Source organism: Nyctibius grandis, chromosome 17 (genome assembly GCF_013368605.1).
Source record: "Nyctibius grandis isolate bNycGra1 chromosome 17, bNycGra1.pri, whole genome shotgun sequence".
Classification (NCBI taxonomy): domain Eukaryota; kingdom Metazoa; phylum Chordata; class Aves; order Nyctibiiformes; family Nyctibiidae; genus Nyctibius; species Nyctibius grandis.
The window spans coordinates 8822620-8850190 of record NC_090674.1 but is presented as its reverse complement, the minus strand read 5'-3'; the positions used below and the strand labels follow the sequence as shown (position 1 = coordinate 8850190).

The window sequence follows — 27571 nt, the reverse complement described above, 5'->3', positions numbered from 1 at the left end:
AACAAATTAAAAAAAAGCTGACAGCGGCGGCAGCAGCAAAAGCGGCGGCAGCGACTTGAGGTTAGTGCGGGGGTGAGGGCGACATCGGGCTTAACCGGGCAGTTTTTCGTACTCTGGGCCCCCCCTGAGCATCAGCCCCGAGCTGCTTCCTCCTGACCCCGGATCCGGACCCGGAGATTCCCAGCAACAAATCAGGAGAGGAGGGGGCATAGCCGGAGGCACCACGGAGGCACTGCGGACGATTTAAATGCACCACCCCCTGTTGATTGGGTGATTGATTGATTGATCGGGTGATAAAGAGCCTCCGGGAGGACAGGGACTAGTCCTTGCCCAGGGGGTAGAGGGAGATTCAGCTGTGACTGTGTGAATAAGCAGTGACTGGGTGTGTCCCAGGGCAGGAGAGGCTCCTCCAGGGCAGGAGAGGCTCCTCCAGGGCAGGAGAGGCTGCAGTTGTTTGCAGCTCATTGGGGAGGGTACTGACTCCCTCCCAGTGCACAAGGCGAGGAAAGTGCCAAGGAGCTGTGAACCAGGGGTGGCACCAACAAGTATTTCCCAGCTCAGAGGAAGAACAATGGTATCTACCCGGTGGAAGAAGACCAAAATGGATGTGGGAACCCAGACAGAGCTCCCACGGAAGGAGGCGATGGTGCAGGTTGCCGGCTGCAGGGAATGCTACACCGTCTCTGTGGTGTCAGGGGGCTGTGTGCGCTGTGAGCAAGGAGATGATCTACTCGGCCGAGTGGCACAGCTGCAAAGCCAGGTTGAAAGGCTTCAAGCCGAAGTAGAAAGGCTTAGGAGCATTCGGGAGGCTGAGATGGAGATAGACTGGTGGAGCCAGGCTCTGCCCTCCCTGCAACAAAAACGGGAGCACCTGCCGGAGAGCTCCCAGGATCGAGGGACCCCTGTACTCTGCCCCTCTCAGGTGGAAAATGATAACCAGGATCGAGGGACCCCTGTACTCTGCCCCTCTCAGGTGGAAAATGATAACCTAGAGGAGAGGAGTGAGTGGAGGCAAGTCTATGGCCGTGGCAAAAGGCAAGTGCCCTCCTTGCCTACCTTGCCTCCACAGGTGCCTCTGAGCAATAGATATGAAGCCCTAGTGGAATACAGCCGGTCCAATGGGAATGTGGTGGAGAGGCAACCTATATCAGAGGTCCCACCACAGTCAGAAAAGCCTGACGGGTGTATAGCTACCTCCTCCACAAGGAAGAAGAGAAGAGTTTTAGTGGTTGGAGACTCCTTCCTAAAGGGAACTGAGGGCCCAATATGCAGAGCTGACCCCCATCACAGGGAGGTCTGCAGCCTGCCTGGAGCCCGAATCAGGGATATCACCAGGAAACTCCCCAACCTGGTGAAGGCCACAGACTACTACCCCCTGCTGATCTTCCAGACAGGTGGGGAAGAAGCTGCATCCCGTAGTCTGAGGGGGATGAAGAAAGACTACAAGGCCCTAGGACGGTTGGTGAAAGAGTCTGGGGCACAAGTTGTTTTCTCCTCCCTCCTTCCATTTTCAGGTGATGACGTGGGATGGAACAGTAGGATTCTCTCTATTAACGCCTGGCTACGAGACTGGTGCTACAGGCAGGGCTTTGGGTTCTTTGATAATGGCTGGTTTTATAAGACAACAGGCGTGACAGTTATACATGGGAAAGGTTTATGTCGTAGGGGCAAAAGGGTTCTGGGACAGGAATTAGCAGGGCTCATTCGGAGAGCTTTAAACTAGATTCGAAGGGGGATGGGGTAGTAGCTGGGCTTGCACCACTGGGGCAACGCTCTAGTGTTGAGGTAGACCAGGAGGCCTCCCATCCCCCTGGGGTGAAATCGGTGTGCCCAGCTCGCTCCCTGAAATGCCTGTACACCAATGCACGCAGCATGGGGAATAAACAGGAGGAGTTAGAAATCTGTGTTCGGTCGGGGGGCTATGATCTAGTGGCAATTACAGAGACTTGGTGGGACGCCTCGCATGACTGGAATGTGGTCATGGATGGCTATGTCTTGTTCAGGAAAGACAGGCCGCTAAGGAGAGGTGGTGGAGTTGCTCTTTATGTGAGTGAGCAGCTAGAATGTATTGAGTTCTGTCCAGAGGCAGATCAGGAGCGAGTTGAGAGTTTGTGGGTGCGAATGAAGGGGCAGGCTGGCAGGGGTGATACTGTTGTGGGTGTCTATTACAGGCCACCGGATCAGGATGAGGAGGGTGATGAGGCCTTCTACAGGCAGCTGAGAGCAGTCTCGCAATTACAGGGCCTGGTTGTTGTGGGGGATTTCAACTACCCTGATATTTGCTGGGAGGCCTACTCAGCCAGCCATCCCCAGTCCAGGAGGTTCCTCCAGTGCATTGATGATAACTTTCTGATGCAAATGGTGGATGAGCCAACTAGGAGAGGAGCGCTGCTGGATCTGATCCTCACTAACAAGGAGGGTCTGGTTGAAGAGGTGAAGGTTGAGGGCAGCCTTGGTTGTAGCGACCATGAGATGGTAGAGTTCAGGATCTCATGTGGCAGGAACAGAATAGCTAGCAGAATCACAACCCTGAACTTCAGGAGGGCCAACTTTGGCCTTTTCAAGCAATTGCTAGGGGAAATCCCATGGGACAGGGTACTAGAAGGTAAGGGGGCCCAAGATAGTTGGTTAGCGTTCAAGGACTGCTTCTTCCGAGCTCAAGATCAGAGCATCCCAACAGGGAGGAAGTCAAGGAAGGGTACCAGGAGACCTGCATGGTTGAACAGGGAACTGCTGGGCAAACTCAAGTGGAAGAAGAAGGTGTACAGATCGTGGAAGGAGGGGCTGGCCACTTGGGAGGAATATAAGTCTGTTGTCAGAGGATGTAGGGAGGCAACTAGGAAAGCTAAGACCTCCTTGGAATTAAACCTTGCAAGAGAGGTCAAGGACAACAGAAAGGGCTTCTTCAAATACATTGCAGGTAAAGCCAACAGTAGAGGCAATGTAGGCCCACTGATGAATGAGGTGGGGGTCCTGGAGACAGAGGATAAAAAGAAGGCGGAGTTACTGAATGCCTTCTTTGCCTCTGTCTATACTGTTGGAGGCTGTCCTGAGGAGCCCTGGACCCCTGCGGCCTCAGAAGAAGTCAGGATAGAGGAGGAATCTGTCTTGGTTGATGAGGGCTGGGTCAGGGACCAATTAAGCAACCTGGACGTCCATAAATCCATGGGCCCTGATGGGATGCACCTGCGGGTGCTGAGGGAGCTGGCGGAAGTCATTGCTAGGCCACTCTCCATCATCTTTACTAAGTCGTGGGCAATGGGAGAGGTGCCTGAGGACTGGAGGAAAGCGAATGTCACTCCAGTCTTCAAAAAGGGCAGGAAGGAGGACCCGGGTAACTATAGACCAGTCAGCCTCACCTCCATCCCCGGAAAGGTGATGGAGCAACTTGTTCTTGGTGCTGTCTCTAGGCACATCAAGGATAGGGGGATAATTAGGGGCACTCAGCATGGCTTCACCAATGGGAAGTCTTGCTCAACCAACTTGATAGCCTTTTATGAGGATGTTACCCGGTGGATAGATGATGGTAAAGCTGTGGATGTGGTCTATCTCGATTTCAGTAAAGCGTTTGACACGGTCTCCCACAGCATCCTTGCAGCTAAACTGGGGAAGTGTGGTCTGGATGATCGGGTAGTGAGGTGGATTGTAAACTGGCTGAAGGAAAGAAGCCAGAGAGTAGTGGTCAGCGGGACAGAGTCCAGTTGGAGGCCTGTGTCTAGCGGAGTCCCTCAAGGGTCGGTTCTGGGACCAGTTCTATTCAATATATTCATTAATGACTTGGATGAGGGATTAGAGTGCGCTGTCAGCAAGTTCGCTGATGACACAAAACTGGGAGGAGTGGCTGAGATGCCGGAAGGCTGCGCAGCCATTCAGAGAGACCTGGACAGGCTGGAGAGTTGGGCGGGGAGAAATTTAATGAAATATAACAAGGGCAAGTGTAGAGTCCTGCATCTGGGCAAGAACAACCCCAGGTATGAGTACAAGTTGGGGACAGACCTGTTGGAGGGCAGCGTAGGGGAAAGGGACGTGGGGGGTCCTAGTGGCCAACAGGATGACCATGAGCCAGCAGTGTGCCCTTGTGGCCAAGAAGGCCAATGGCATCCTGGGGTGTATTAGAAGGGGTGTGGTCAGCAGGTCGAGAGAGGTTCTCCTCCCCCTCTACTCTGCCCTGGTGAGGCCGCATCTGGAATATTGTGTCCAGTTCTGGGCCCCTCAGTTCAAGAAGGACAGGGAACTGCTAGAGAGAGTCCAGTGCACAGCCACGAAGATGATTAAGGGAGTGGAACATCTCCCTTCTGAGGAGAGGCTGAGGGAGCTGGGTCTCTTTAGCTTGGAGAAGAGGAGACTGAGGGTCGACCTCATTAATGTTTATAAATATGTAAAGGGCAAGTGTCGCAAGGATGGAGCCAGGCTCTTCTCAGTGACATCCCTTGACAGGACAAGGGGCAATGGGTGCAAGCTGGAGCACAGGAGGTTCCACTTAAATTTGAGGAAAAACTTCTTTACTATAAGGGTGACTGAACACTGGAACAGGCTGCCCAGAGATGTTGTTGAGTCTCCTTCTCTGGAGACATTCAAAACCCGCCTGGACGCGTTCCTGTGTGATATGGTCTAGGCAATCCTGCCCCGGCAGGGGGATTGGACTAGATGATCTTTCGAGGTCCCTTCCAATCCCTAACATTCTGTGATTCTGAGTAATACTGCAACATAAAGTGGAGGCCAATAAGGTGCTCCCCTTCTATCTTCCCAAACTGGGAACTACTCTTTACTGGATCGTATCGAAATATACGCACATTTTAAAGTTAAAACAAAGATTTTAAGTTATTAAAAATTAAATTAAAGTTTTGTTCACATTGCAACAGTTATCCAGCTATAGATCACAGTATAAGATTTAAATATACGAAGCAAATGCTTTGTTTTGATTTTTAAGTATTTGACTTAAAACAAGTTGACTTAAAACATTTGACTCTTAATACTTAAGTATTAAGTATTTGACTTAAAACATTTGACTCTTCTGGGTGTCACTCAAATGTAAAAATCGGGGAAGGTGTTTTTGCTTGCTGAAATTCAGCTTCAGGCACAGAAGTCATAGTCATTTCTGTGAACTGAATTCATTTAAATTACAGCGGTTTCCTAAATCCCAATAGCTTGGCTAAACTGAAAATTCAGCCAGGAAGGATAACAGTTGTGTTTGACGGTGCTAAAACAATGGGCATGACTCTGCATTTCTGCAGCCTCTGAGGACAAATACCAACTACAGATCCTTACAGTTACTGACATAGTAATACTAAACCAAAAAGGATCCAATTTCTTGCTTTGGCTGTAGTAACAGTAGGACAGCAGAACAAATTTGGAAGTGTAGCATGACAGCTGACATAAGAGCAAGACAATGAAGAAATAGTCAAAGTATAAGCTTTTGTGTAGCCTTTTTTAAAAATCTCTTAACTCATTTTACTTTTGCTGCTTTACTGCTCAACAATAATGGGCAAGCTTTGCAGTGCTTTATTCCTACCACACTAACATCCTGGTTCTGCTTTGAAATACATACAGAAATATGTGTTAAAAAAAAAAACCAAATAAACCCCCCCCACACTTTAGACCAAGACCTGAGTTAGCTTTAAGAATAAAGCTAATGGCGTCTCCAACACCAAAGCACCTGAGGCTGTACTGCTTTTATAGTGAGATAGAGAGAGGACTTGTGAAGAGAGATGCAAGGCTTCCACCCTGCCTATGGCTACTCACAACCCAAATCAGGCACAGTCAGAGCAAACAAGAAGGGAATGGTTTTGCTTAGTCTTTCATTTACTTTCATTACTTCTAACTAACCCTAAGTCTCCCCTCACACTGCAGGAATACCATTTTGTGTAGCAATGATATTGAAATTCACAGCAACATATTAAAGACATTTATGTACCAATATCACTTCAATTATACAGTTTTAGGAACAAACGCCCAAGTATTTAAGGAGAGGAAAAGGAATCATGTAGCTGCACACATGTTACTGTCCTCAAAACGTATGGGATATGTTGTCTTTGGTATTTGTTTGAACCCTAAGTCAAGAGTAAGAAACAGTACCAAGTTTATCAAGAATGGTTTCTCGGTGGATTTTGATAACATTTTCAAAAGCCATTAGGCAAAAAAAGTATTCAAAAACCAAAGCTAAGTGATACGTTATGAAAATGGCAAAAAATACACTCCAAACAATTTTCATTGCAAGAAACAAAAACCACACCACAACCTATACAAACATACATATTACTAGCTACAGACAGACGGATGCAGAAGATGGAACCAAGTTCAGTTGTCAAAACCTTGAACCTACATGATCTAAACACAATCATACATTATCTGTACAACACAAAGTCATCCTGCTCCGGCAGGGAGATTGGACTAAATGATCTTTCGAGGTCCCTTCCAATCCCTAACATTCTGTGATTCTGTGATCCAGGAAATATTTTGGCCTATTCAATAGGAAATACAATGCATTACTAGGCACAAATACAAATATTCACTTTAGAAGTGTGCAATGATGGCATTACTCAGTTTTTACTATGCTGAAGTACATTGTATTTACAACATATAGCATGCTTTGCTGGAAAATAAGTTAATGTTTGGAAAATTACTACAAGGCTACATTGTTTAGAATGAAGTGCAGTGTGTAGAAAAAAGTGTGAGATTGTGCTTGTACCTACCACTTTTGATGTTCCACTCGCTGTCTCAGTTCGACTTCTAGAAGAAGAAATAAAGGTGATCAGATCTTAAAATAAAGCACTTGTACGCAGCATAAAGCAGTGAAAACTGATTCTAAAACGTGAACATCAAAACATTATCCCAATAGTCTAGTGAACGTGGAGATTTATTCGTACACATAGTTTTCTCTTGGTACATTCAGCACAACTAAAGAAACCTCCAAAAATCCCATTTCTACTTTGTCACAAATTACTCTCAGACTTACAGATACAGAAGACAACAGTGCAAGAGGAAGTCCTCAGATATTTTGTCTCTGCTATGTAAGTATCATAAACATGAAGTCTGTACTACAGCTCTGTGTTCTTAAATAATCGACCATCAAAATATGAAGGCAACTGTAGCCAATCTGTATCCCCCCGGTATTACAAACAGGTACCAGATACAGTACTGTAGGTTCTAAGAAAGAACAGTGATAGCCGAGACACTTCCAAGTGCAAGTTTACTTAAGTCAAAAAGAATCAGTCATCTGACAAAGAAATAACAAAAATGTCAGCAGCATAGCCTTTAGAACAGTGTTTCTTTGTGGAAGCCCAAGCACTCTGTGCAGATATCTACCATACTTAGCCATGAAAGTGCCAAAAGACGGAATGGGTTACATATGCTCTATTGACTAAAAATAGTAGTAGAAATGTCCACTGAAAGCAGTTCCTAGGATTTTGTGTGATTTAGGAGCCCTGTGACAAAAGAAAAGGTCTTAATTGCCAGAAGTTGCTTTAAGATAACCTTGAAAATGCTACAATATATTAGGAAATATAGAGCCACGAAGATGATTAAGGGAGTGGAACATCTCCCTTCTGAGGAGAGGCTGAGGGAGCTGGGTCTCTTTAGCTTGTAGAAGTGGAGACTGAGGGGTGACCTCATTAATGTTTATAAATATGTAAAGGGCAAGTGTCATGAGGATGGAGCCAGGCTCTTCTCAGTGACATCCCTTGACAGGACAAGGGGCAATGGGTGCAAGCTGGAACACAGGAGGTTCCAGATAAATATGAGGAAAAACTTCTTTACGGTGAGGGTGACCGAACACTGGAACAGGCTGCCCAGAGAGGTTGTGGAGTCTCCTTCTCTGGAGACATTCAAAACCCGCCTGGACGCGTTCCTGTGTGATATGGTATAGGCAATCCTGCTCCGGCAGGGGGATTGGACTAGATGATCTTTCGAGGTCCCTTCCAATCCCTAACATTCTGTGATTCTGTGATTCTGTGATTCTGTGAAATATTTATTACATTTGACAACTTGCTGAGATACCACATACTCATGGATCTGGGTCTGCATGCTACTGATCATGGATCAGACATGCCACCATGGATATAATTAATAAACAATTCATCCATCATCCAAAGCGTCCCATGAGCAGAGGCAATTCAAAGGCTGCTGTGGAATTTATGTACAAATCGAAAGGCTCCTGCTTCCTGCCACTGCTAGAACACCCCCAGGCTCGCAATGACAGCCACGTACCTCCTGAAGTTGAGAAGTACAGGGAAATAATTTAGATTGCCACACAATGGTTTCTTCACCCATTTACCTTGAAGAACATACTACAAAGCGAGCAACTTATTTTTAAAGGCCTTTCCACCACTACAGCATACATTAATCATTCCCAAACATTAACCCCTCTCCCAGTTGTTTCTGCAATGTTTCCAGCTGAAGGAACAGAAAGCTCATCTGCTGCTTAATTTTCAATGTTAGAACAGCAGTGCCATTCTTTCCTTATCCCCACAGACAGGTATCTATTTGATCTTTGATGTGGGCAGCATCTCTCCTCTTGTTTTAGGGCAGCATTACCATACCAGGACAGGGTGCCATCCAACCAGAAACATAAGGTGCAATGACAAGACAGCACTCAGCACACATATTTACATTAACCCCCCAAAACAAGGCCATGTTTATAAGGACAGTCCTGTGGCATCCAGAGTTACTAGGTAGTGCCTGAAAGCACTGCACCTACTGCAGTAATATGCCCCAAGTTTACATGCAGAGCCACGTAAATTCAGGCTTTTTTGCTTGCAAATGCTTCATGGGAACCAGGATGCTGCTGTACTGTTTGTTAGAGACACACTGTAACTCATCAGTCTGCCTTCTGTAGAGAGAACCAATATTCAAAAGACATGGCAAAACCACAACTAATAAGATCTACTAATTGTGGTGGAGAGGCATATCTTTAAGGCGGCTGCAAACCATGACCATTCAAACACTGTTAATGCAGCTGATATACACAGCTGGACTGTACGAACACATAAATGACCGCAATAATCCTCTAGTCAGGACTGCATTTGAATAGCTGTAATTTTAATGAATACATCCGATTCTCTGTCCTCCATAATTCTTAGGAATACAGAATTACAACATGGAGCACAGATATCAGCTGAGGGTTAAAACAGACTCAGAAAGATAACTAGTTACATTTGGTAATGTGCTAAACTGCTTCCTGAGTTTCAAGTTTGGAAAGGATTAACTATTCCTTGCACAAAAGGCAATCCACTTTAGGAGACGGTTCTTTCTCTCTTGCCTGAAACGGACATCAGGACACTAACAGGAATCACTGATGAACGAAACTTCTTGTTTGCAGTGTTCACCCGCTGGCAGCCCTTGGTCTCTCCTCTACAGCTAGTATGTAAAAAACCCAGATTGGGACGTCACAATACCTGCCATATCCCGCCCCCTCCTCCCCCAAATGCAAGAGAGTCAAACACTGAGAGCCGGAGTCTTCTGAGATGGGAACAAATTGTGAGTTTACGCTACAATGCGTAGCTGTCTTTACTATAAAAGCAATAAAAGCAAACACATACAATGAGGAAACTCTCCACAGAGAGGAAACAGGATCTACAACTTGGCTCTCAGAACAAACCCAATAGAATCATCTCAAGAGTTACCATTGTTGCAGTTTGAACCCCATGTCCCAGCAGGCCTAAAAAGGTAAGTCTGCTTTGGGACAGATACACTAAAATCTACCCCATGATGACAAAAATGAAGAGCAGCTTTAATGAGAAAGATACAATCTGAATGCCTCTGTAAACTCATATCCATAAAAAAGTTAGCACACTGAAAGTCCTAACAAAGAATATAATGCTTTATGGATACTTACCCAGCATATGTTTTGCTGGTAGCTTTAACTCCTCCGGGAGGGATTCTTCTCACAATGACCGATGAGTTCTTCAGAATCAGGGCATTCTCGTCTGTGTATTCTGAAAACAGCATAAATACAGAAAAAAACATTAGTCAATTCAATTAATCAATTAGAGAATCCCTTTACGGATACAAAAGCAAAATTTTCTATGTAACATCGCGCTTTGATCGTCTTGACACACTAACAGTACATGTCAAGAAATCTTCAGGTTTGAGAACCAAACACAAGGAGCAAAATCTTTTTCATTTTTTAAAATAGTTGGAATGCCAAAAGCAAAATGCTCTCAAAGGTCACTGAAGGAGAGTCTGCTAATGCACAAGGTTCTTTCCTGATCTTTTCTAAGCACTATATGTCTCACATCAGCCACGTATTCTTCTGCACCTAGCTCTGTGTCTAACACACAAGTCTGAAGGCAGTTGTCAGAACAGCAACTCCAACAGAACAGCTCTGTGAGGCCCCAACACAACTCACAGCTACCGACCGTGGCCCAGTCGCATTATCGCTTCCCACCCCGCTTAACCCCCGGCACCACTTGCCCTCCCGGTCCCCCCACACACCGTCGGGATGGGTCCCAGGCTGACTCACGCTACGTGGGGACGAGCCACCAAGAGCAGAGCGCAGCTCCCGCAGGCTGCGGCCGCTGCAGGGCGTCTGCGATGCCGCCAGCCAGGCGGTCCCCAAGGCCCCGCGCCCACCGCCCCCACGCACCTTCTTTAGTCTGGGCGTTGGTGATCTGCAGGTCGCAGTTGGCCGCCTTCAGCTTCTCACGGGCCATGATCTGGCGCTTGAGGTCGCCCAGGCAGATGTGGGGGCCGTTAAAGGTGACTGTACCATAGTTCAGCTTGGAGAAGAACTTGTACTGGATGCATGACATGGTCCGGGCCAGGCAAGGCCTGCTCAGCGACAGTGTCTACGACGGCAGATGGTGTCACGGCCTCCACACTGAGGGCCACCCGGCCCCCGCCCCTGCAACAGCTCTGGCCCACGGCCCTCAGCAATCAAGCTGGGCCGCAGCGGCGGCGCCCACCTGGCTCCTCCTTGCAGCCTGGGCAAGTGGGCGGACAACGGGGAGAGGCCCCTGACTCGGCCTCTACTCCCTCTCTCAGCCTCTGCTCCCTCTCTCACACGCAGCTCCCAGCCCGACCGGTCGCTGTGGCCAATATGGCGCCCCTGCCTCAGCGTTCCGTTGGGCGGTTCTACCGGCCACCAACCGCAGGGTAGCTGCCAGCACGTGACTGCGCACGGCAACGGCACAGCGCACCCCCCGCGCCTTCCATGGCCCAGCCCGGTGTCCTGTCACCCCCTGAGCCTTTCTCTACCCAGTGTCCTGTCACCCCCCCCCAGTCCTGTGTCTGCCCGGTGTCCTGTCACACCCCCAGGCCTGTGGTGTCCCTCCTATCACCCCCCAGGCCTTCACCACCCAGCGTCTCCTCCCATCACCCCTGGGCCTGTGGTGGCTCTCCCAGCAGCCCTGGGCCCATCACTGCCGACTTCCTGTGACCCCCAAGGTCTCTCACAGCCCAGTGTCCTCCTGTCACGCCCAGGCCTGTCACCGCCTGGTGTCCCTCCTGTCACCCCCCAGGCTGTCACCACACGGTGTCCCCTCCTGTCCGCAGCCACCCAGGGCAAGACAGCCTGGGGACGTGCAGAGGGCTTTGCCGTGTGGCACTTGGCTGCCCGCACGGCAGGGCCAGCGAAGGGAGGGGACATCTCGGGGTGTTTGAGTGTGTCTTGGTGTATTTATGGAAAGTTCAGTCAAAGAAGCCAAGGACCCTTTGTGTTTATTGCCATAATCCAATGTACTTCCCAACTCTGGTACATTCACAGTTGCTTGAGCTTTGGAGAGGAGGAGGGCTAAAAAGTAAGGAATGAACCATCAGCATTAGGAAGTTCCCCAGGACAGTATTTCTTGCTTTCTCAATCATCACAGCTGCTGCTGCAACAGCCCTCACGCATGAAATCATGCCTTGAATTACGAGGTCTAGTTCTGCTGAGTAATATGCTACACCTTGCAGATGTTTCTGGGCCAACTGGCTATTCCTTTCTGTTCATGTAAATATCACGTAACAGGCTTGCTGTGGTCTGGCAGGGCTAACGAGGGAGCTTCCATGACTGCTTGGTTTAGACCTTTAAATGCCTTATGGGTTCCTGACCTGGGGTCAGGAAACCCTTTTGATTTCAGTGCTGTCCTCTATATCCAAGGGATAGCTAGTTTTGCTATTTGCATCTGTTTATTTTTCCTGTTAACACTGATTTGGAAGCCTAGGTTTTAATATGGTAGCCTTGCTTAAAGTCTGTGGTGGAATACGGATTGTACGTATCCATTCGTAATTCGGCCATAGCCACAGACCAAACTACAGCAGCCGAGGCAAACAAGCCCAACTGTTGGCTATGCACTAAAGCCCACCCTCTACTGCAAAGCAACTCTCCTGGGTATCGTTCCCATTGAATTCCCAGTGGGTCCAGGACGGGTAGCTACGTTATGAATTTTCACTGCAGAAAGGAACCGCCAAGAAGGGTTTGTCACGAGTCTGAAAGGAGACCCCTGGGTGTGCTTGGAGAGCAAACCTATGGACAAGCTTACTCACTCTGTAGGGGCTGGGAACTGGAAACGCCAACAGAGCCTTAAAATTAATAGAATGGATGGAAAAGGACAATTCAGATCTTAGGACCATACAGGTGAAAAGCAGAGTCTTATGCCTGGAATGTTCCATAGATCTGTTCCTAGGCTTAAAGGCAATTGGTATTCCTCCACAGATTCTTCCAAACACTCACTATATACCACATCCACTGAACGTGAAAGGGAGATTCTCCAGAAGCCCTTACATCAAACCGATTGTAAAACACCATCACACTGTATATTTTATCCTAGATGGAGTTTATCAGGCCGTGCAGACTCTGAGACAATGTGGGTATTCGCAGACAGATTAACCTGGTATTCTGCAGGAAGCCATATTCAAACTAAAGATAATGATCCAACGTTGGTTGCCACTACGGGCCTATAGGATCCTGATAGCTCTGAGTCATCTCCTCTGGCTCTGAACCTTACTGCTTTACCAGAACAACCAAATCCGGCACATGCTAGCCCTTTTACAGGAAATAATTTCACAGAATCACAGAACGTTAGGGATTGGAAGGGACCTCGAAAGATCATCTAGTCCAATCCCCCTGCCGGAGCAGGATTACCTAGATCATATCACACAGGAATGCATCCAGGCGGGTTTTGAATGTCTCCAGAGAAGGAGACTCCGCAACCTCTCTGGGCAGCCTGTTCCAGTGTTCGGTTACCCTCACTGTAAAGAAGTTTTTCCTCATATTTATCTGGAACCTCCTGTGTTCCAGCTTGCACCCATTGCCCCTTGTCCTGTCAAAGGATGTCACTGAGAAGAGCCTGGCTCCATTCATGACACTTGCCCTTTACATATTTATAAACATTAATGAGGTCACCCCTCAGTCTCCTCTTCTCCAAGCTAAAGAGACCCAGCTCCCTCAGCCTCTCCTCAGAAGGGAGATGTTCCACCCCCTTAATCATCTTCGTGGCTCTGCGCTGGACTCTCTCTAGCAGTTCCCTGTCCTTCTTGAACTGAGGAGCCCAGAACTGGACACAATATTCCAGATGCGGCCTCACCAGGGCAGAGTAGAGGGGGAGGAGAACCTCTCTTGACCTGCTAACCACACCCCTTCTAATACCCCCCAGGATGCCATTGGCCTTCTTGGCCACAAGGGCACACTGCTGGCTCATGGTCATCCTGCTGTCCACTAGGACCCCCACGTCCCTTTCCCCTACGCTGCTCTCCAGCAGGTCTGTCCCCAACTTGTACTCATACCTGGGGTTGTTCTTGCCCAGATGCAGGACTCTGCACTTGCCCTTGTTATATTTCATAACCTCAGTATTTCACCCCAAGAGAAACAATTCTTAAGGTGAGGATTCATGGATTTGTTACGTAACTGCCAAGGCAAAAAAGTTAAAAACTATGGAGCACCAGAAGTCCCCCACAATCTTACCCTGTTTGCTGGGCAGTGCTTTCTATAGTGGCTGGGTTTTCCACGAGGAAAGCAAGTATATGATGGTGGAGGTGGACCCGAGGGATTCTTCATGTAACTAAAAGAAAAAAGTATGCATGTGTCTCTCTTGTTAAAACAAACATCTCCACAATTTTTCCATAATCTTCAAAGCACAGATTTGACATTATCAACACTTACTTGATGGGATCATATGCACGGCAAGACTGTATCATCATAGCTTTTATTTTCTCTTCTTCAGAAGCATTGGCTTCAGCCAGATTGGCAGTCTGTTTAGCAGGTAACAATTGGACAGACACGTTAGAAACACTCTGAAGCCCACACAGCCAAAGACAACGTCCCTCACCCAGTCCTGTGAAGAGCAGCACAACGCCAGCTGAGGTTGCATGAAAAAAGCCACTTCTATAAAATATAGTTGTCCTGAAGACGTTCTGGGGAGTCCTTACGCCATTACATGGTGTTCATGTGTCTGTTCACCTCCTTGAAAAGAGCATTCTGGGGCACTCAAAACCTTAGGCTCTCTCTGTACCTTACATCAAGACTTGTCTTGAACCAATCCAATTGCCTTGCAAGTGGACTGAAGCTATGTGTAGAAAAAATCAGACTATCCAGTATTTTGAGACTGATTTTAAGCTCCAGACCATTTGAAGGACAAGATATCCACCGTACATCTCATTGGGAAAGATGTTTGCTAGTCTCAGTATTTACATTTTGCAGCATTGAAAGGACACACAACTTAGGAGTCAGGGAAGCTGTTTTTGCCTGCTGAAATTCAGCTTCAGGCACAGAAGCGTTAAGAGGAATCAAGCTTTTCATAATCCCTCAGCAAAGCAAAATATTCTTTTCAGCAGAAATTTGACCATCATGTCTTGTAGGCAGTCCAAACTGCATGTTCTCCCCCTGCTAACTTCTTCCTATTAAGGTATTTAACTACAGTAAGCAAAGCCTGCAGTTTTTTCCTGTTGACTGTGTCCTTTTAACAGACACTAAGATAAATGGTATGCAGAACTGGATCTTCAAACGATTGAAGCCAGCTGATTTTTTTAAGTAGTATTTGTTCAAATGTTTTGATTACACACTAGTCCTGATACAAGCAGGGTCTTAAGGAGTGTCTGTAAATGATTTGGACCTTCAAGCACCTATCACTCAGATCAACCACTCATGCTTTGGTTTTCCTATGCATTCATTCACAAAAGCAACCAACTAGTTGCAACATTTTATTAGTGGTTGTTTCACATACACGGTTTGTTCTCAACAGTAAACGAATCCAGATCGACATCTATGAAATCATTTCCATTAACATTTACAGAAAACTTTAGAGACACCAGACTAATATTTCTGAACCCAAACGGTTTACAAAACACATCCAAAACCCACAAAACATTACTAGGAATAGACCACAGAGTATGCCACACATACACATTGGTATATTCCTGCGAACAACTAGGTACATTTACACAATTTACACAGTCTGCATTCAAACTAATTAGATTGTGCTGTCCACTGTGTTTGTACTACAATTAATGAAATGGTGCAGCATCCAAAGAACGGATCTAGAACTAGACTAGAAATGACTAGAAATTCAAAAATAGCCACGCAATTGTCCACGTTCCAGAAACACTTCTATTTTGGCTCTTGCAACCCCCACTGAAATGTCCATAACTTACAGCCAATTAAATTCTTCTGTCAAAATTGTGTTACTTTCCAATGCTAAATTAACGAAACGTATGCGAATTGCTAAACAGCTGCTTAAGTGTTCCTTCTTTTTGTCTTGAGATGAGTAGGAGAGGCTGAGGGAGCTGGGTCTCTTTAGCTTGGAGAAGTGGAGACTGAGGGGGGACCTCATTAATGTTTATAAATATGTAAAGGGCAAGTGTCACAAGGATGGAGCCAGGCTCTTCTCAGTGACATCCATTGACAAGACGCAACGGGTGCAAGCTGGAACACAGGAGGTTCCAGATAAATAGGAGGAAAAACTTCTTTACAGTGAGGGTAACCGAACACTGGAACAGGCTGCCCAGAGAGGTTGCGGAGTCTCCTTCTCTGGAGACATTCAAAACCCACCTGGACGCGTTCCTGTGTGACATGATCTAGGTAATCCTGCTCTGGCAGGGGGATTGGACTAGATGGTCTTTCGAGGTCCCTTCCAATCCCTAACATTCTGTGATTCTCTGATTCTGAGTAATACTGTAACATAAAGTGGAGGCCAATAAGGTGCTCCCCTTCTATCTTCCCAAACTGGGAACTACTCTTTACCGGATCGTATCAAAATATACGCACATTTTAAAGTTAAAACAAAGATTTTAAGTTATTAAAAATTAAATTAAAGTTTTGTTCACATTGCAACAGTTATCCAGCTATAGATCACAGTATAAGATTTAAATATACGAAGCAAATGCTTTGTTTTGATTTTTAAGTATTTGACAAGAATATAGATATACCTTAGTAAGCTGGGCCAGAGAAATAGATGCAGAAGAGTCATCAATCTGTTCACAAAAAATAAAAACACATATTCAAGTTTTAGTCAAAGGACAGCAAGAGTTAACCTCTACTGTAGTCTGAAAATCTGCACTATATCTTCTGGGTGTCACTCAAATGTAAAAATCGGGGAAGGTGTTTTTGCTTGCTGAAATTCAGCTTCAGGCACAGAAGTCATAGTCATTTCTGTGAACTGAATTCATTTAAATTACAGCGGTTTCCTAAATCCCAATAGCTTGGCTAAACTAAAAATTCAGCCAGGAAGGATAACAGTTGTGTTTGACGGTGCTAAAACAATGGGCATGACTCTGCATTTCTGCAGCCTCTGAGGACAAATACCAACTACAGATCCTTACAGTTACTGACATAGTAATACTAAACCAAAAAGGATCCAATTTCTTGCTTTGGCTGTAGTAACAGTAGGACAGCAGAACAAATTTGGAAGTGTAGCATGACAGCTGACATAAGAGCAAGACAATGAAGAAATAGTCAAAGTATAAGCTTTTGTGCAGCCTTTTTTAAAAATCTCTTAACTCATTTTACTTTTGCTGCTTTACTGCTCAACAATAATGGGCAAGCTTTGCAGTGCTTTATTCCTACCACACTAACATCCTGGTTCTGCTTTGAAATACATACAGAAATATGTGTTAAAAAAAAAAACCAAATAAACCCCCCCCACACTTTAGACCAAGACCTGAGTTAGCTTTAAGAATAAAGCTAATGGCGTCTCCAACACCAAAGCACCTGAGGCTGTACTGCTTTTATAGTGAGACAGAGAGAGGACTTGTGAAGAGAGATGCAAGGCTTCCACCCTGCCTATGGCTACTCACAACCCAAATCAGGCACAGTCAGAGCAAACAAGAAGGGAATGGTTTTGCTTAGTCTTTCATTTACTTTCATTACTTCTAACTAACCCTAAGTCTCCCCTCACACTGCAGGAATACCATTTTGTGTAGCAATGATATTGAAATTCACAGCAACATATTAAAGACATTTATGTACCAATATCACTTCAATTATACAGTTTTAGGAACAAACGCCCAAGTATTTAAGGAGAGGAAAAGGAATCATGTAGCTGCACACATGGAACTGTCCTCAAAACGTATGGGATATGTTGTCTTTGGTATTTGTTTGAACCCTAAGTCAAGAGTAAGAAACAGTACCAAGTTTATCAAGAATGGTTTCTCGGTGGATTTTGATAACATTTTCAAAAGCCATTAGGCAAAAAAAGTATTCAAAAACCAAAGCTAAGTGATACGTTATGAAAATGGCAAAAAATACACTCCAAACAATTTTCATTGCAAGAAACAAAACCCACACCACAACCTATACAAACATACATATTACTAGCTACAGACAGACGGATGCAGAAGATGGAACCAAGTTCAGTTGTCAAAACCTTGAACCTACATGATCTAAACACAATCATACATTATCTGTACAACACAAAGTCATCCTGCTCCGGCAGGGAGATTGGACTAAATGATCTTTCAAGGTCCCTTCCAATCCCTAACATTCTGTGATTCTGTGATCCAGGAAATATTTTGGCCTATTCAATAGGAAATACAATGCATTACTAGGCACAAATACAAATATTCACTTTAGAAGTGTGCAATGATGGCATTACTCAGTTTTTACTATGCTGAAGTACATTGTATTTACAACATATAGCATGCTTTGCTGGAAAATAAGTTAATGTTTGGAAAATTACTACAAGGCTACATTGTTTAGAATGAAGTGCAGTGTGTAGAAAAAAGTGTGAGATTGTGCTTGTACCTACCACTTTTGATGTTCCACTCGCTGTCTCAGTTCGACTTCTAGAAGAAGAAATAAAGGTGATCAGATCTTAAAATAAAGCACTTGTACGCAGCATAAAGCAGTGAAAACTGATTCTAAAACGTGAACATCAAAACATTATCCCAATAGTCTAGTGAACGTGGAGATTTATTCGTACACATAGTTTTCTCTTGGTACATTCAGCACAACTAAAGAAACCTCCAAAAATCCCATTTCTACTTTGTCACAAATTACTCTCAGACTTACAGATACAGAAGACAACAGTGCAAGAGGAAGTCCTCAGATATTTTGTCTCTGCTATGTAAGTATCATAAACATGAAGTCTGTACTACAGCTCTGTGTTCTTAAATAATCGACCATCAAAATATGAAGGCAACTGTAGCCAATCTGTATCCCCCCGGTATTACAAACAGGTACCAGATACAGTACTGTAGGTTCTAAGAAAGAACAGTGATAGCCGAGACACTTCCAAGTGCAAGTTTACTTAAGTCAAAAAGAATCAGTCATCTGACAAAGAAATAACAAAAATGTCAGCAGCATAGCCTTTAGAACAGTGTTTCTTTGTGGAAGCCCAAGCACTCTGTGCAGATATCTACCATACTTAGCCATGAAAGTGCCAAAAGACGGAATGGGTTACATATGCTCTATTGACTAAAAATAGTAGTAGAAATGTCCACTGAAAGCAGTTCCTAGGATTTTGTGTGATTTAGGAGCCCTGTGACAAAAGAAAAGGTCTTAAATGCCAGAAGTTGCTTTAAGATAACCTTGAAAATGCTACAATATATTAGGAAATATAGAGCCACGAAGATGATTAAGGGAGTGGAACATCTCCCTTCTGAGGAGAGGCTGAGGGAGCTGGGTCTCTTTAGCTTGGAGAACAGGAGACTGAGGGGTGACCTCATTAATGTTTATAAATATGTAAAGGGCAAGTGTCATGAGGATGGAGCCAGGCTCTTCTCAGTGACATCCCTTGACAGGACAAGGGGCAATGGGTGCAAGCTGGAACACAGGAGGTTCCAGATAAATATGAGGAAAAACTTCTTTACGGTGAGGGTGACCGAACACTGGAACAGGCTGCCCAGAGAGGTTGTGGAGTCTCCTTCTCTGGAGACATTCAAAACCCGCCTGGACGCGTTCCTGTGTGATATGGTCTAGGCAATCCTGCTCCGGCAGGGGGATTGGACTAGATGATCTTTCGAGGTCCCTTCCAATCCCTAACATTCTGTGATTCTGTGATTCTGTGATTCTGTGAAATATTTATTACATTTGACAACTTGCTGAGATACCACATACTCATGGATCTGGGTCTGCATGCTACTGATCATGGATCAGACATGCCACCATGGATATAATTAATAAACAATTCATCCATCATCCAAAGCGTCCCATGAGCAGAGGCAATTCAAAGGCTGCTGTGGAATTTATGTACAAATCGAAAGGCTCCTGCTTCCTGCCACTGCTAGAACACCCCCAGGCTCACAATGACAGCCACGTACCTCCTGAAGTTGAGGAAGTACAGGGAAATAATTTAGATTGCCACACAATGGTTTCTTCACCCATTTACCTTGAAGAACATACTACAAAGCGAGCAACTTATTTTTAAAGGCCTTTCCACCACTACAGCATACATTAATCATTCCCAAACATTAACCCCTCTCCCAGTTGTTTCTGCAATGTTTCCAGCTGAAGGAACAGAAAGCTCATCTGCTGCTTAATTTTCAATGTTAGAACAGCAGTGCCATTCTTTCCTTATCCCCACAGACAGGTATCTATTTGATCTTTGATGTGGGCAGCATCTCTCCTCTTGTTTTAGGGCAGCATTACCATACCAGGACAGGGTGCCATCCAACCAGAAACATAAGGTGCAATGACAAGACAGCACTCAGCACACATATTTACATTAACCCCCCAAAACAAGGCCATGTTTATAAGGACAGTCCTGTGGCATCCAGAGTTACTAGGTAGTGCCTGAAAGCACTGCACCTACTGCAGTAATATGCCCCAAGTTTACATGCAGAGCCACGTAAATTCAGGCTTTTTTGCTTGCAAATGCTTCATGGGAACCAGGATGCTGCTGTACTGTTTGTTAGAGACACACTGTAACTCATCAGTCTGCCTTCTGTAGAGAGAACCAATATTCAAAAGACATGGCAAAACCACAACTAATAAGATCTACTAATTGTGGTGGAGAGGCATATCTTTAAGGCGGCTGCAAACCATGACCATTCAAACACTGTTAATGCAGCTGATATACACAGCTGGACTGTACGAACACATAAATGACCGCAATAATCCTCTAGTCAGGACTGCATTTGAATAGCTGTAATTTTAATGAATACATCCGATTCTCTGTCCTCCATAATTCTTAGGAATACAGAATTACAACATGGAGCACAGATATCAGCTGAGGGTTAAAACAGACTCAGAAAGATAACTAGTTACATTTGGTAATGTGCTAAACTGCTTCCTGAGTTTCAAGTTTGGAAAGGATTAACTATTCCTTGCACAAAAGGCAATCCACTTTAGGAGACGGTTCTTTCTCTCTTGCCTGAAACGGACATCAGGACACTAACAGGAATCACTGATGAACGAAACTTCTTGTTTGCAGTGTTCACCCGCTGGCAGCCCTTGGTCTCTCCTCTACAGCTAGTATGTAAAAAACCCAGATTGGGACGTCACAATACCTGCCATATCCCGCCCCCTCCTCCCCCAAATGCAAGAGAGTCAAACACTGAGAGCCGGAGTCTTCTGAGATGGGAACAAATTGTGAGTTTACGCTACAATTCGTAGCTGTCTTTACTATAAAAGCAATAAAAGCAAACACATACAATGAGGAAACTCTCCACAGAGAGGAAACAGGATCTACAACTTGGCTCTCAGAACAAACCCAATAGAATCATCTCAAGAGTTACCATTGTTGCAGTTTGAACCCCATGTCCCAGCAGGCCTAAAAAGGTAAGTCTGCTTTGGGACAGATACACTAAAATCTACCCCATGATGACAAAAATGAAGAGCAGCTTTAATGAGAAAGATACAATCTGAATGCCTCTGTAAACTCATATCCATAAAAAAGTTAGCACACTGAAAGTCCTAACAAAGAATATAATGCTTTATGGATACTTACCCAGCATATGTTTTGCTGGTAGCTTTAACTCCTCCGGGAGGGATTCTTCTCACAATGACCGATGAGTTCTTCAGAATCAGGGCATTCTCGTCTGTGTATTCTGAAAACAGCATAAATACAGAAAAAAACATTAGTCAATTCAATTAATCAATTAGAGAATCCCTTTACGGATACAAAAGCAAAATTTTCTATGTAACATCGCGCTTTGATCGTCTTGACACACTAACAGTACATGTCAAGAAATCTTCAGGTTTGAGAACCAAACACAAGGAGCAAAATCTTTTTCATTTTTTAAAATAGTTGGAATGCCAAAAGCAAAATGCTCTCAAAGGTCACTGAAGGAGAGTCTGCTAATGCACAAGGTTCTTTCCTGATCTTTTCTAAGCACTATATGTCTCACATCAGCCACGTATTCTTCTGCACCTAGCTCTGTGTCTAACACACAAGTCTGAAGGCAGTTGTCAGAACAGCAACTCCAACAGAACAGCTCTGTGAGGCCCCAACACAACTCACAGCTACCGACCGTGGCCCAGTCGCATTATCGCTTCCCACCCCGCTTAACCCCCGGCACCACTTGCCCTCCCGGTCCCCCCACACACCGTCGGGATGGGCCCCAGGCTGACTCACGCTACGTGGGGACGAGCCACCAAGAGCAGAGCGCAGCTCCCGCAGGCTGCGGCCGCTGCAGGGCGTCTGCGATGCCGCCAGCCAGGCGGTCCCCAAGGCCCCGCGCCCACCGCCCCCACGCACCTTCTTTAGTCTGGGCGTTGGTGATCTGCAGGTCGCAGTTGGCCGCCTTCAGCTTCTCACGGGCCATGATCTGGCGCTTGAGGTCGCCCAGGCAGATGTGGGGGCCGTTAAAGGTGACTGTACCATAGTTCAGCTTGGAGAAGAACTTGTACTGGACGCATGACATGGTCCGGGCCAGGCAAGGCCTGCTCAGCGACAGTGTCTACGACGGCAGATGGTGTCACGGCCTCCACACTGAGGGCCACCCGGCCCCCGCCCCTGCAACAGCTCTGGCCCACGGCCCTCAGCAATCAAGCTGGGCCGCAGCGGCGGCGCCCACCTGGCTCCTCCTTGCAGCCTGGGCAAGTGGGCGGACAACGGGGAGAGGCCCCCGACTCGGCCTCTACTCCCTCTCTCAGCCTCTGCTCCCTCTCTCACACGCAGCTCCCAGCCCGACCGGTCGCTGTGGCCAATATGGCGCCCCTGCCTCAGCGTTCCGTTGGGCGGTTCTACCGGCCACCAACCGCAGGGTAGCTGCCAGCACGTGACTGCGCACGGCAACGGCACAGCGCACCCCCCGCGCCTTCCATGGCCCAGCCCGGTGTCCTGTCACCCCCTGAGCCTTTCTCTACCCAGTGTCCTGTCACCCCCCCCCAGTCCTGTGTCTGCCCGGTGTCCTGTCACACCCCCAGGCCTGTGGTGTCCCTCCTATCACCCCCCAGGCCTTCACCACCCAGCGTCTCCTCCCATCACCCCTGGGCCTGTGGTGGCTCTCCCAGCAGCCCTGGGCCCATCACTGCCGACTTCCTGTGACCCCCAAGGTCTCTCACAGCCCAGTGTCCTCCTGTCACGCCCAGGCCTGTCACCGCCTGGTGTCCCTCCTGTCACCCCCCAGGCTGTCACCACACGGTGTCCCCTCCTGTCCGCAGCCACCCAGGGCAAGACAGCCTGGGGACGTGCAGAGGGCTTTGCCGTGTGGCACTTGGCTGCCCGCACGGCAGGGCCAGCGAAGGGAGGGGACATCTCGGGGTGTTTGAGTGTGTCTTGGTGTATTTATGGAAAGTTCAGTCAAAGAAGCCAAGGACCCTTTGTGTTTATTGCCATAATCCAATGTACTTCCCAACTCTGGTACATTCACAGTTGCTTGAGCTTTGGAGAGGAGGAGGGCTAAAAAGTAAGGAATGAACCATCAGCATTAGGAAGTTCCCCAGGACAGTATTTCTTGCTTTCTCAATCATCACAGCTGCTGCTGCAACAGCCCTCACGCATGAAATCATGCCTTGAATTACGAGGTCTAGTTCTGCTGAGTAATATGCTACACCTTGCAGATGTTTCTGGGCCAACTGGCTATTCCTTTCTGTTCATGTAAATATCACGTAACAGGCTTGCTGTGGTCTGGCAGGGCTAACGAGGGAGCTTCCATGACTGCTTGGTTTAGACCTTTAAATGCCTTATGGGTTCCTGACCTGGGGTCAGGAAACCCTTTTGATTTCAGTGCTGTCCTCTATATCCAAGGGATAGCTAGTTTTGCTATTTGCATCTGTTTATTTTTCCTGTTAACACTGATTTGGAAGCCTAGGTTTTAATATGGTAGCCTTGCTTAAAGTCTGTGGTGGAATACGGATTGTACGTATCCATTCGTAATTCGGCCATAGCCACAGACCAAACTACAGCAGCTGAGGCAAACAAGCCCAACTGTTGGCTATGCACTAAAGCCCACCCTCTACTGCAAAGCAACTCTCCTGGGTATCGTTCCCATTGAATTCCCAGTGGGTCCAGGACGGGTAGCTACGTTATGAATTTTCACTGCAGAAAGGAACCGCCAAGAAGGGTTTGTCACGAGTCTGAAAGGAGACCCCTGGGTGTGCTTGGAGAGCAAACCTATGGACAAGCTTACTCACTCTGTAGGGGCTGGGAACTGGAAACGCCAACAGAGCCTTAAAATTAATAGAATGGATGGAAAAGGACAATTCAGATCTTAGGACCATACAGGTGAAAAGCAGAGTCTTATGCCTGGAATGTTCCATAGATCTGTTCCTAGGCTTAAAGGCAATTGGTATTCCTCCACAGATTCTTCCAAACACTCACTATATACCACATCCACTGAACGTGAAAGGGAGATTCTCCAGAAGCCCTTACATCAAACCGATTGTAAAACACCATCACACTGTATATTTTATCCTAGATGGAGTTTATCAGGCCGTGCAGACTCTGAGACAATGTGGGTATTCGCAGACAGATTAACCTGGTATTCTGCAGGAAGCCATATTCAAACTAAAGATAATGATCCAACGTTGGTTGCCACTACGGGCCTATAGGATCCTGATAGCTCTGAGTCATCTCCTCTGGCTCTGAACCTTACTGCTTTACCAGAACAACCAAATCCGGCACATGCTAGCCCTTTTACAGGAAATAATTTCACAGAATCACAGAACGTTAGGGATTGGAAGGGACCTCGAAAGATCATCTAGTCCAATCCCCCTGCCGGAGCAGGATTACCTAGATCATATCACACAGGAATGCATCCAGGCGGGTTTTGAATGTCTCCAGAGAAGGAGACTCCGCAACCTCTCTGGGCAGCCTGTTCCAGTGTTCGGTTACCCTCACTGTAAAGAAGTTTTTCCTCCTATTTATCTGGAACCTCCTGTGTTCCAGCTTGCACCCATTGCCCCTTGTCCTGTCAAAGGATGTCACTGAGAAGAGCCTGGCTCCATTCATGACACTTGCCCTTTACATATTTATAAACATTAATGAGGTCACCCCTCAGTCTCCTCTTCTCCAAGCTAAAGAGACCCAGCTCCCTCAGCCTCTCCTCAGAAGGGAGATGTTCCACCCCCTTAATCATCTTCGTGGCTCTGCGCTGGACTCTCTCTAGCAGTTCCCTGTCCTTCTTGAACTGAGGAGCCCAGAACTGGACACAATATTCCAGATGCGGCCTCACCAGGGCAGAGTAGAGGGGGAGGAGAACCTCTCTTGACCTGCTAACCACACCCCTTCTAATACCCCCCAGGATGCCATTGGCCTTCTTGGCCACAAGGGCACACTGCTGGCTCATGGTCATCCTGCTGTCCACTAGGACCCCCACGTCCCTTTCCCCTACGCTGCTCTCCAGCAGGTCTGTCCCCAACTTGTACTCATACCTGGGGTTGTTCTTGCCCAGATGCAGGACTCTGCACTTGCCCTTGTTATATTTCATAACCTCAGTATTTCACCCCAAGAGAAACAATTCTTAAGGTGAGGATTCATGGATTTGTTACGTAACTGCCAAGGCAAAAAAGTTAAAAACTATGGAGCACCAGAAGTCCCCCACAATCTTACCCTGTTTGCTGGGCAGTGCTTTCTATAGTGGCTGGGTTTTCCACGAGGAAAGCAAGTATATGATGGTGGAGGTGGACCCGAGGGATTCTTCATGTAACTAAAAGAAAAAAGTATGCATGTGTCTCTCTTGTTAAAACAAACATCTCCACAATTTTTCCATAATCTTCAAAGCACAGATTTGACATTATCAACACTTACTTGATGGGATCATATGCACGGCAAGACTGTATCATCATAGCTTTTATTTTCTCTTCTTCAGAAGCATTGGCTTCAGCCAGATTGGCAGTCTGTTTAGCAGGTAACAATTGGACAGACACGTTAGAAACACTCTGAAGCCCACACAGCCAAAGACAACGTCCCTCACCCAGTCCTGTGAAGAGCAGCACAACGCCAGCTGAGGTTGCATGAAAAAAGCCACTTCTATAAAATATAGTTGTCCTGAAGACGTTCTGGGGAGTCCTTACGCCATTACATGGTGTTCATGTGTCTGTTCACCTCCTTGAAAAGAGCATTCTGGGGCACTCAAAACCTTAGGCTCTCTCTGTACCTTACATCAAGACTTGTCTTGAACCAATCCAATTGCCTTGCAAGTGGACTGAAGCTATGTGTAGAAAAAATCAGACTATCCAGTATTTTGAGACTGATTTTAAGCTCCAGACCATTTGGAGGACAAGATATCCACCGTACATCTCATTGGGAAAGATGTTTGCTAGTCTCAGTATTTACATTTTGCAGCATTGAAAGGACACACAACTTAGGAGTCAGGGAAGCTGTTTTTGCCTGCTGAAATTCAGCTTCAGGCACAGAAGCGTTAAGAGGAATCAAGCTTTTCATAATCCCTCAGCAAAGCAAAATATTCTTTTCAGCAGAAATTTGACCATCATGTCTTGTAGGCAGTCCAAACTGCATGTTCTCCCCCTGCTAACTTCTTCCTATTAAGGTATTTAACTACAGTAAGCAAAGCCTGCAGTTTTTTCCTGTTGACTGTGTCCTTTTAACAGACACTAAGATAAATGGTATGCAGAACTGGATCTTCAAACGATTGAAGCCAGCTGATTTTTTTAAGTAGTATTTGTTCAAATGTTTTGATTACACACTAGTCCTGATACAAGCAGGGTCTTAAGGAGTGTCTGTAAATGATTTGGACCTTCAAGCACCTATCACTCAGATCAACCACTCATGCTTTGGTTTTCCTATGCATTCATTCACAAAAGCAACCAACTAGTTGCAACATTTTATTAGTGGTTGTTTCACATACACGGTTTGTTCTCAACAGTAAACGAATCCAGATCGACATCTATGAAATCATTTCCATTAACATTTACAGAAAACTTTAGAGACACCAGACTAATATTTCTGAACCCAAACGGTTTACAAAACACATCCAAAACCCACAAAACATTACTAGGAATAGACCACAGAGCATGCCACACATACACATTGGTATATTCCTGCGAACAACTAGGTACATTTACACAATTTACACAGTCTGCATTCAAACTAATTAGATTGTGCTGTCCACTGTGTTTGTACTACAATTAATGAAATGGTGCAGCATCCAAAGAACGGATCTAGAACTAGACTAGAAATGACTAGAAATTCAAAAATAGCCACGCAATTGTCCACGTTCCAGAAACACTTCTATTTTGGCTCTTGCAACCCCCACTGAAATGTCCATAACTTACAGCCAATTAAATTCTTCTGTCAAAATTGTGTTACTTTCCAATGCTAAATTAACGAAACGTATGCGAATTGCTAAACAGCTGCTTAAGTGTTCCTTCTTTTTGTCTTGAGATGAGTAGGAGAGGCTGAGGGAGCTGGGTCTCTTTAGCTTGGAGAAGTGGAGACTGAGGGGGGACCTCATTAATGTTTATAAATATGTAAAGGGCAAGTGTCACAAGGATGGAGCCAGGCTCTTCTCAGTGACATCCATTGACAAGACGCAACGGGTGCAAGCTGGAACACAGGAGGTTCCAGATAAATAGGAGGAAAAACTTCTTTACAGTGAGGGTAACCGAACACTGGAACAGGCTGCCCAGAGAGGTTGCGGAGTCTCCTTCTCTGGAGACATTCAAAACCCACCTGGACGCGTTCCTGTGTGACATGATCTAGGTAATCCTGCTCTGGCAGGGGGATTGGACTAGATGGTCTTTCGAGGTCCCTTCCAATCCCTAACATTCTGTGATTCTCTGATTCTGAGTAATACTGTAACATAAAGTGGAGGCCAA

At 46.1% G+C, this 27571-nt stretch overlaps 2 protein-coding genes across 2 annotated transcripts; both read right to left on the bottom strand.

Annotated features, from left to right (window-relative positions):
- Positions 1-727: 727 nt before the first annotated feature.
- On the bottom strand, positions 728-10748 carry LOC137671518 (E3 ubiquitin-protein ligase RBBP6-like). Its single transcript, XM_068415113.1, has 4 exons — positions 10583-10748; positions 9833-9932; positions 6624-6729; positions 728-790 (listed from the first exon to the last, which is right to left on the bottom strand). The coding sequence occupies exons 1-4, from the start codon at positions 10746-10748 to the stop codon at positions 728-730; spliced, it is 435 nt and encodes a 144-aa protein (XP_068271214.1).
- Positions 10749-16275: 5527 nt separating this feature from the next.
- On the bottom strand, positions 16276-22212 carry LOC137671517 (E3 ubiquitin-protein ligase RBBP6-like). The gene is made up of 4 exons (XM_068415112.1): positions 22047-22212; positions 21297-21396; positions 18156-18192; positions 16276-16383 (listed from the first exon to the last, which is right to left on the bottom strand). Exons 1-4 carry the CDS (start codon positions 22210-22212, stop codon positions 16276-16278), a joined length of 411 nt encoding a protein of 136 aa, XP_068271213.1.
- Positions 22213-27571: the final 5359 nt, after the last annotated feature.

Excerpts from the sequence above, each read along its gene's own strand:
- LOC137671517 (XM_068415112.1), bottom strand. The coding sequence starts at position 22,212 with ATGTCATGCGTCCAGTACAAGTTCTTCTCCAAGCTGAACTATGGTACA. Across the intron at positions 21,397-22,046 it reads CAACGCCCAGACTAAAGAAG|AATACACAGACGAGAATGCC; the intron begins GTGCGTGGGGGC and ends TGCTGTTTTCAG. Across the intron at positions 16,384-18,155 it reads CGAGTGGAACATCAAAAGTG|ATTGATGACTCTTCTGCATC; the intron begins GTAGGTACAAGC and ends TTTTGTGAACAG.
- LOC137671518 (XM_068415113.1), bottom strand. The coding sequence starts at position 10,748 with ATGTCATGCATCCAGTACAAGTTCTTCTCCAAGCTGAACTATGGTACA. Across the intron at positions 9,933-10,582 it reads CAACGCCCAGACTAAAGAAG|AATACACAGACGAGAATGCC; the intron begins GTGCGTGGGGGC and ends TGCTGTTTTCAG. Across the intron at positions 6,730-9,832 it reads ACCAGCAAAACATATGCTGG|AAGTCGAACTGAGACAGCGA; the intron begins GTAAGTATCCAT and ends TTCTTCTTCTAG.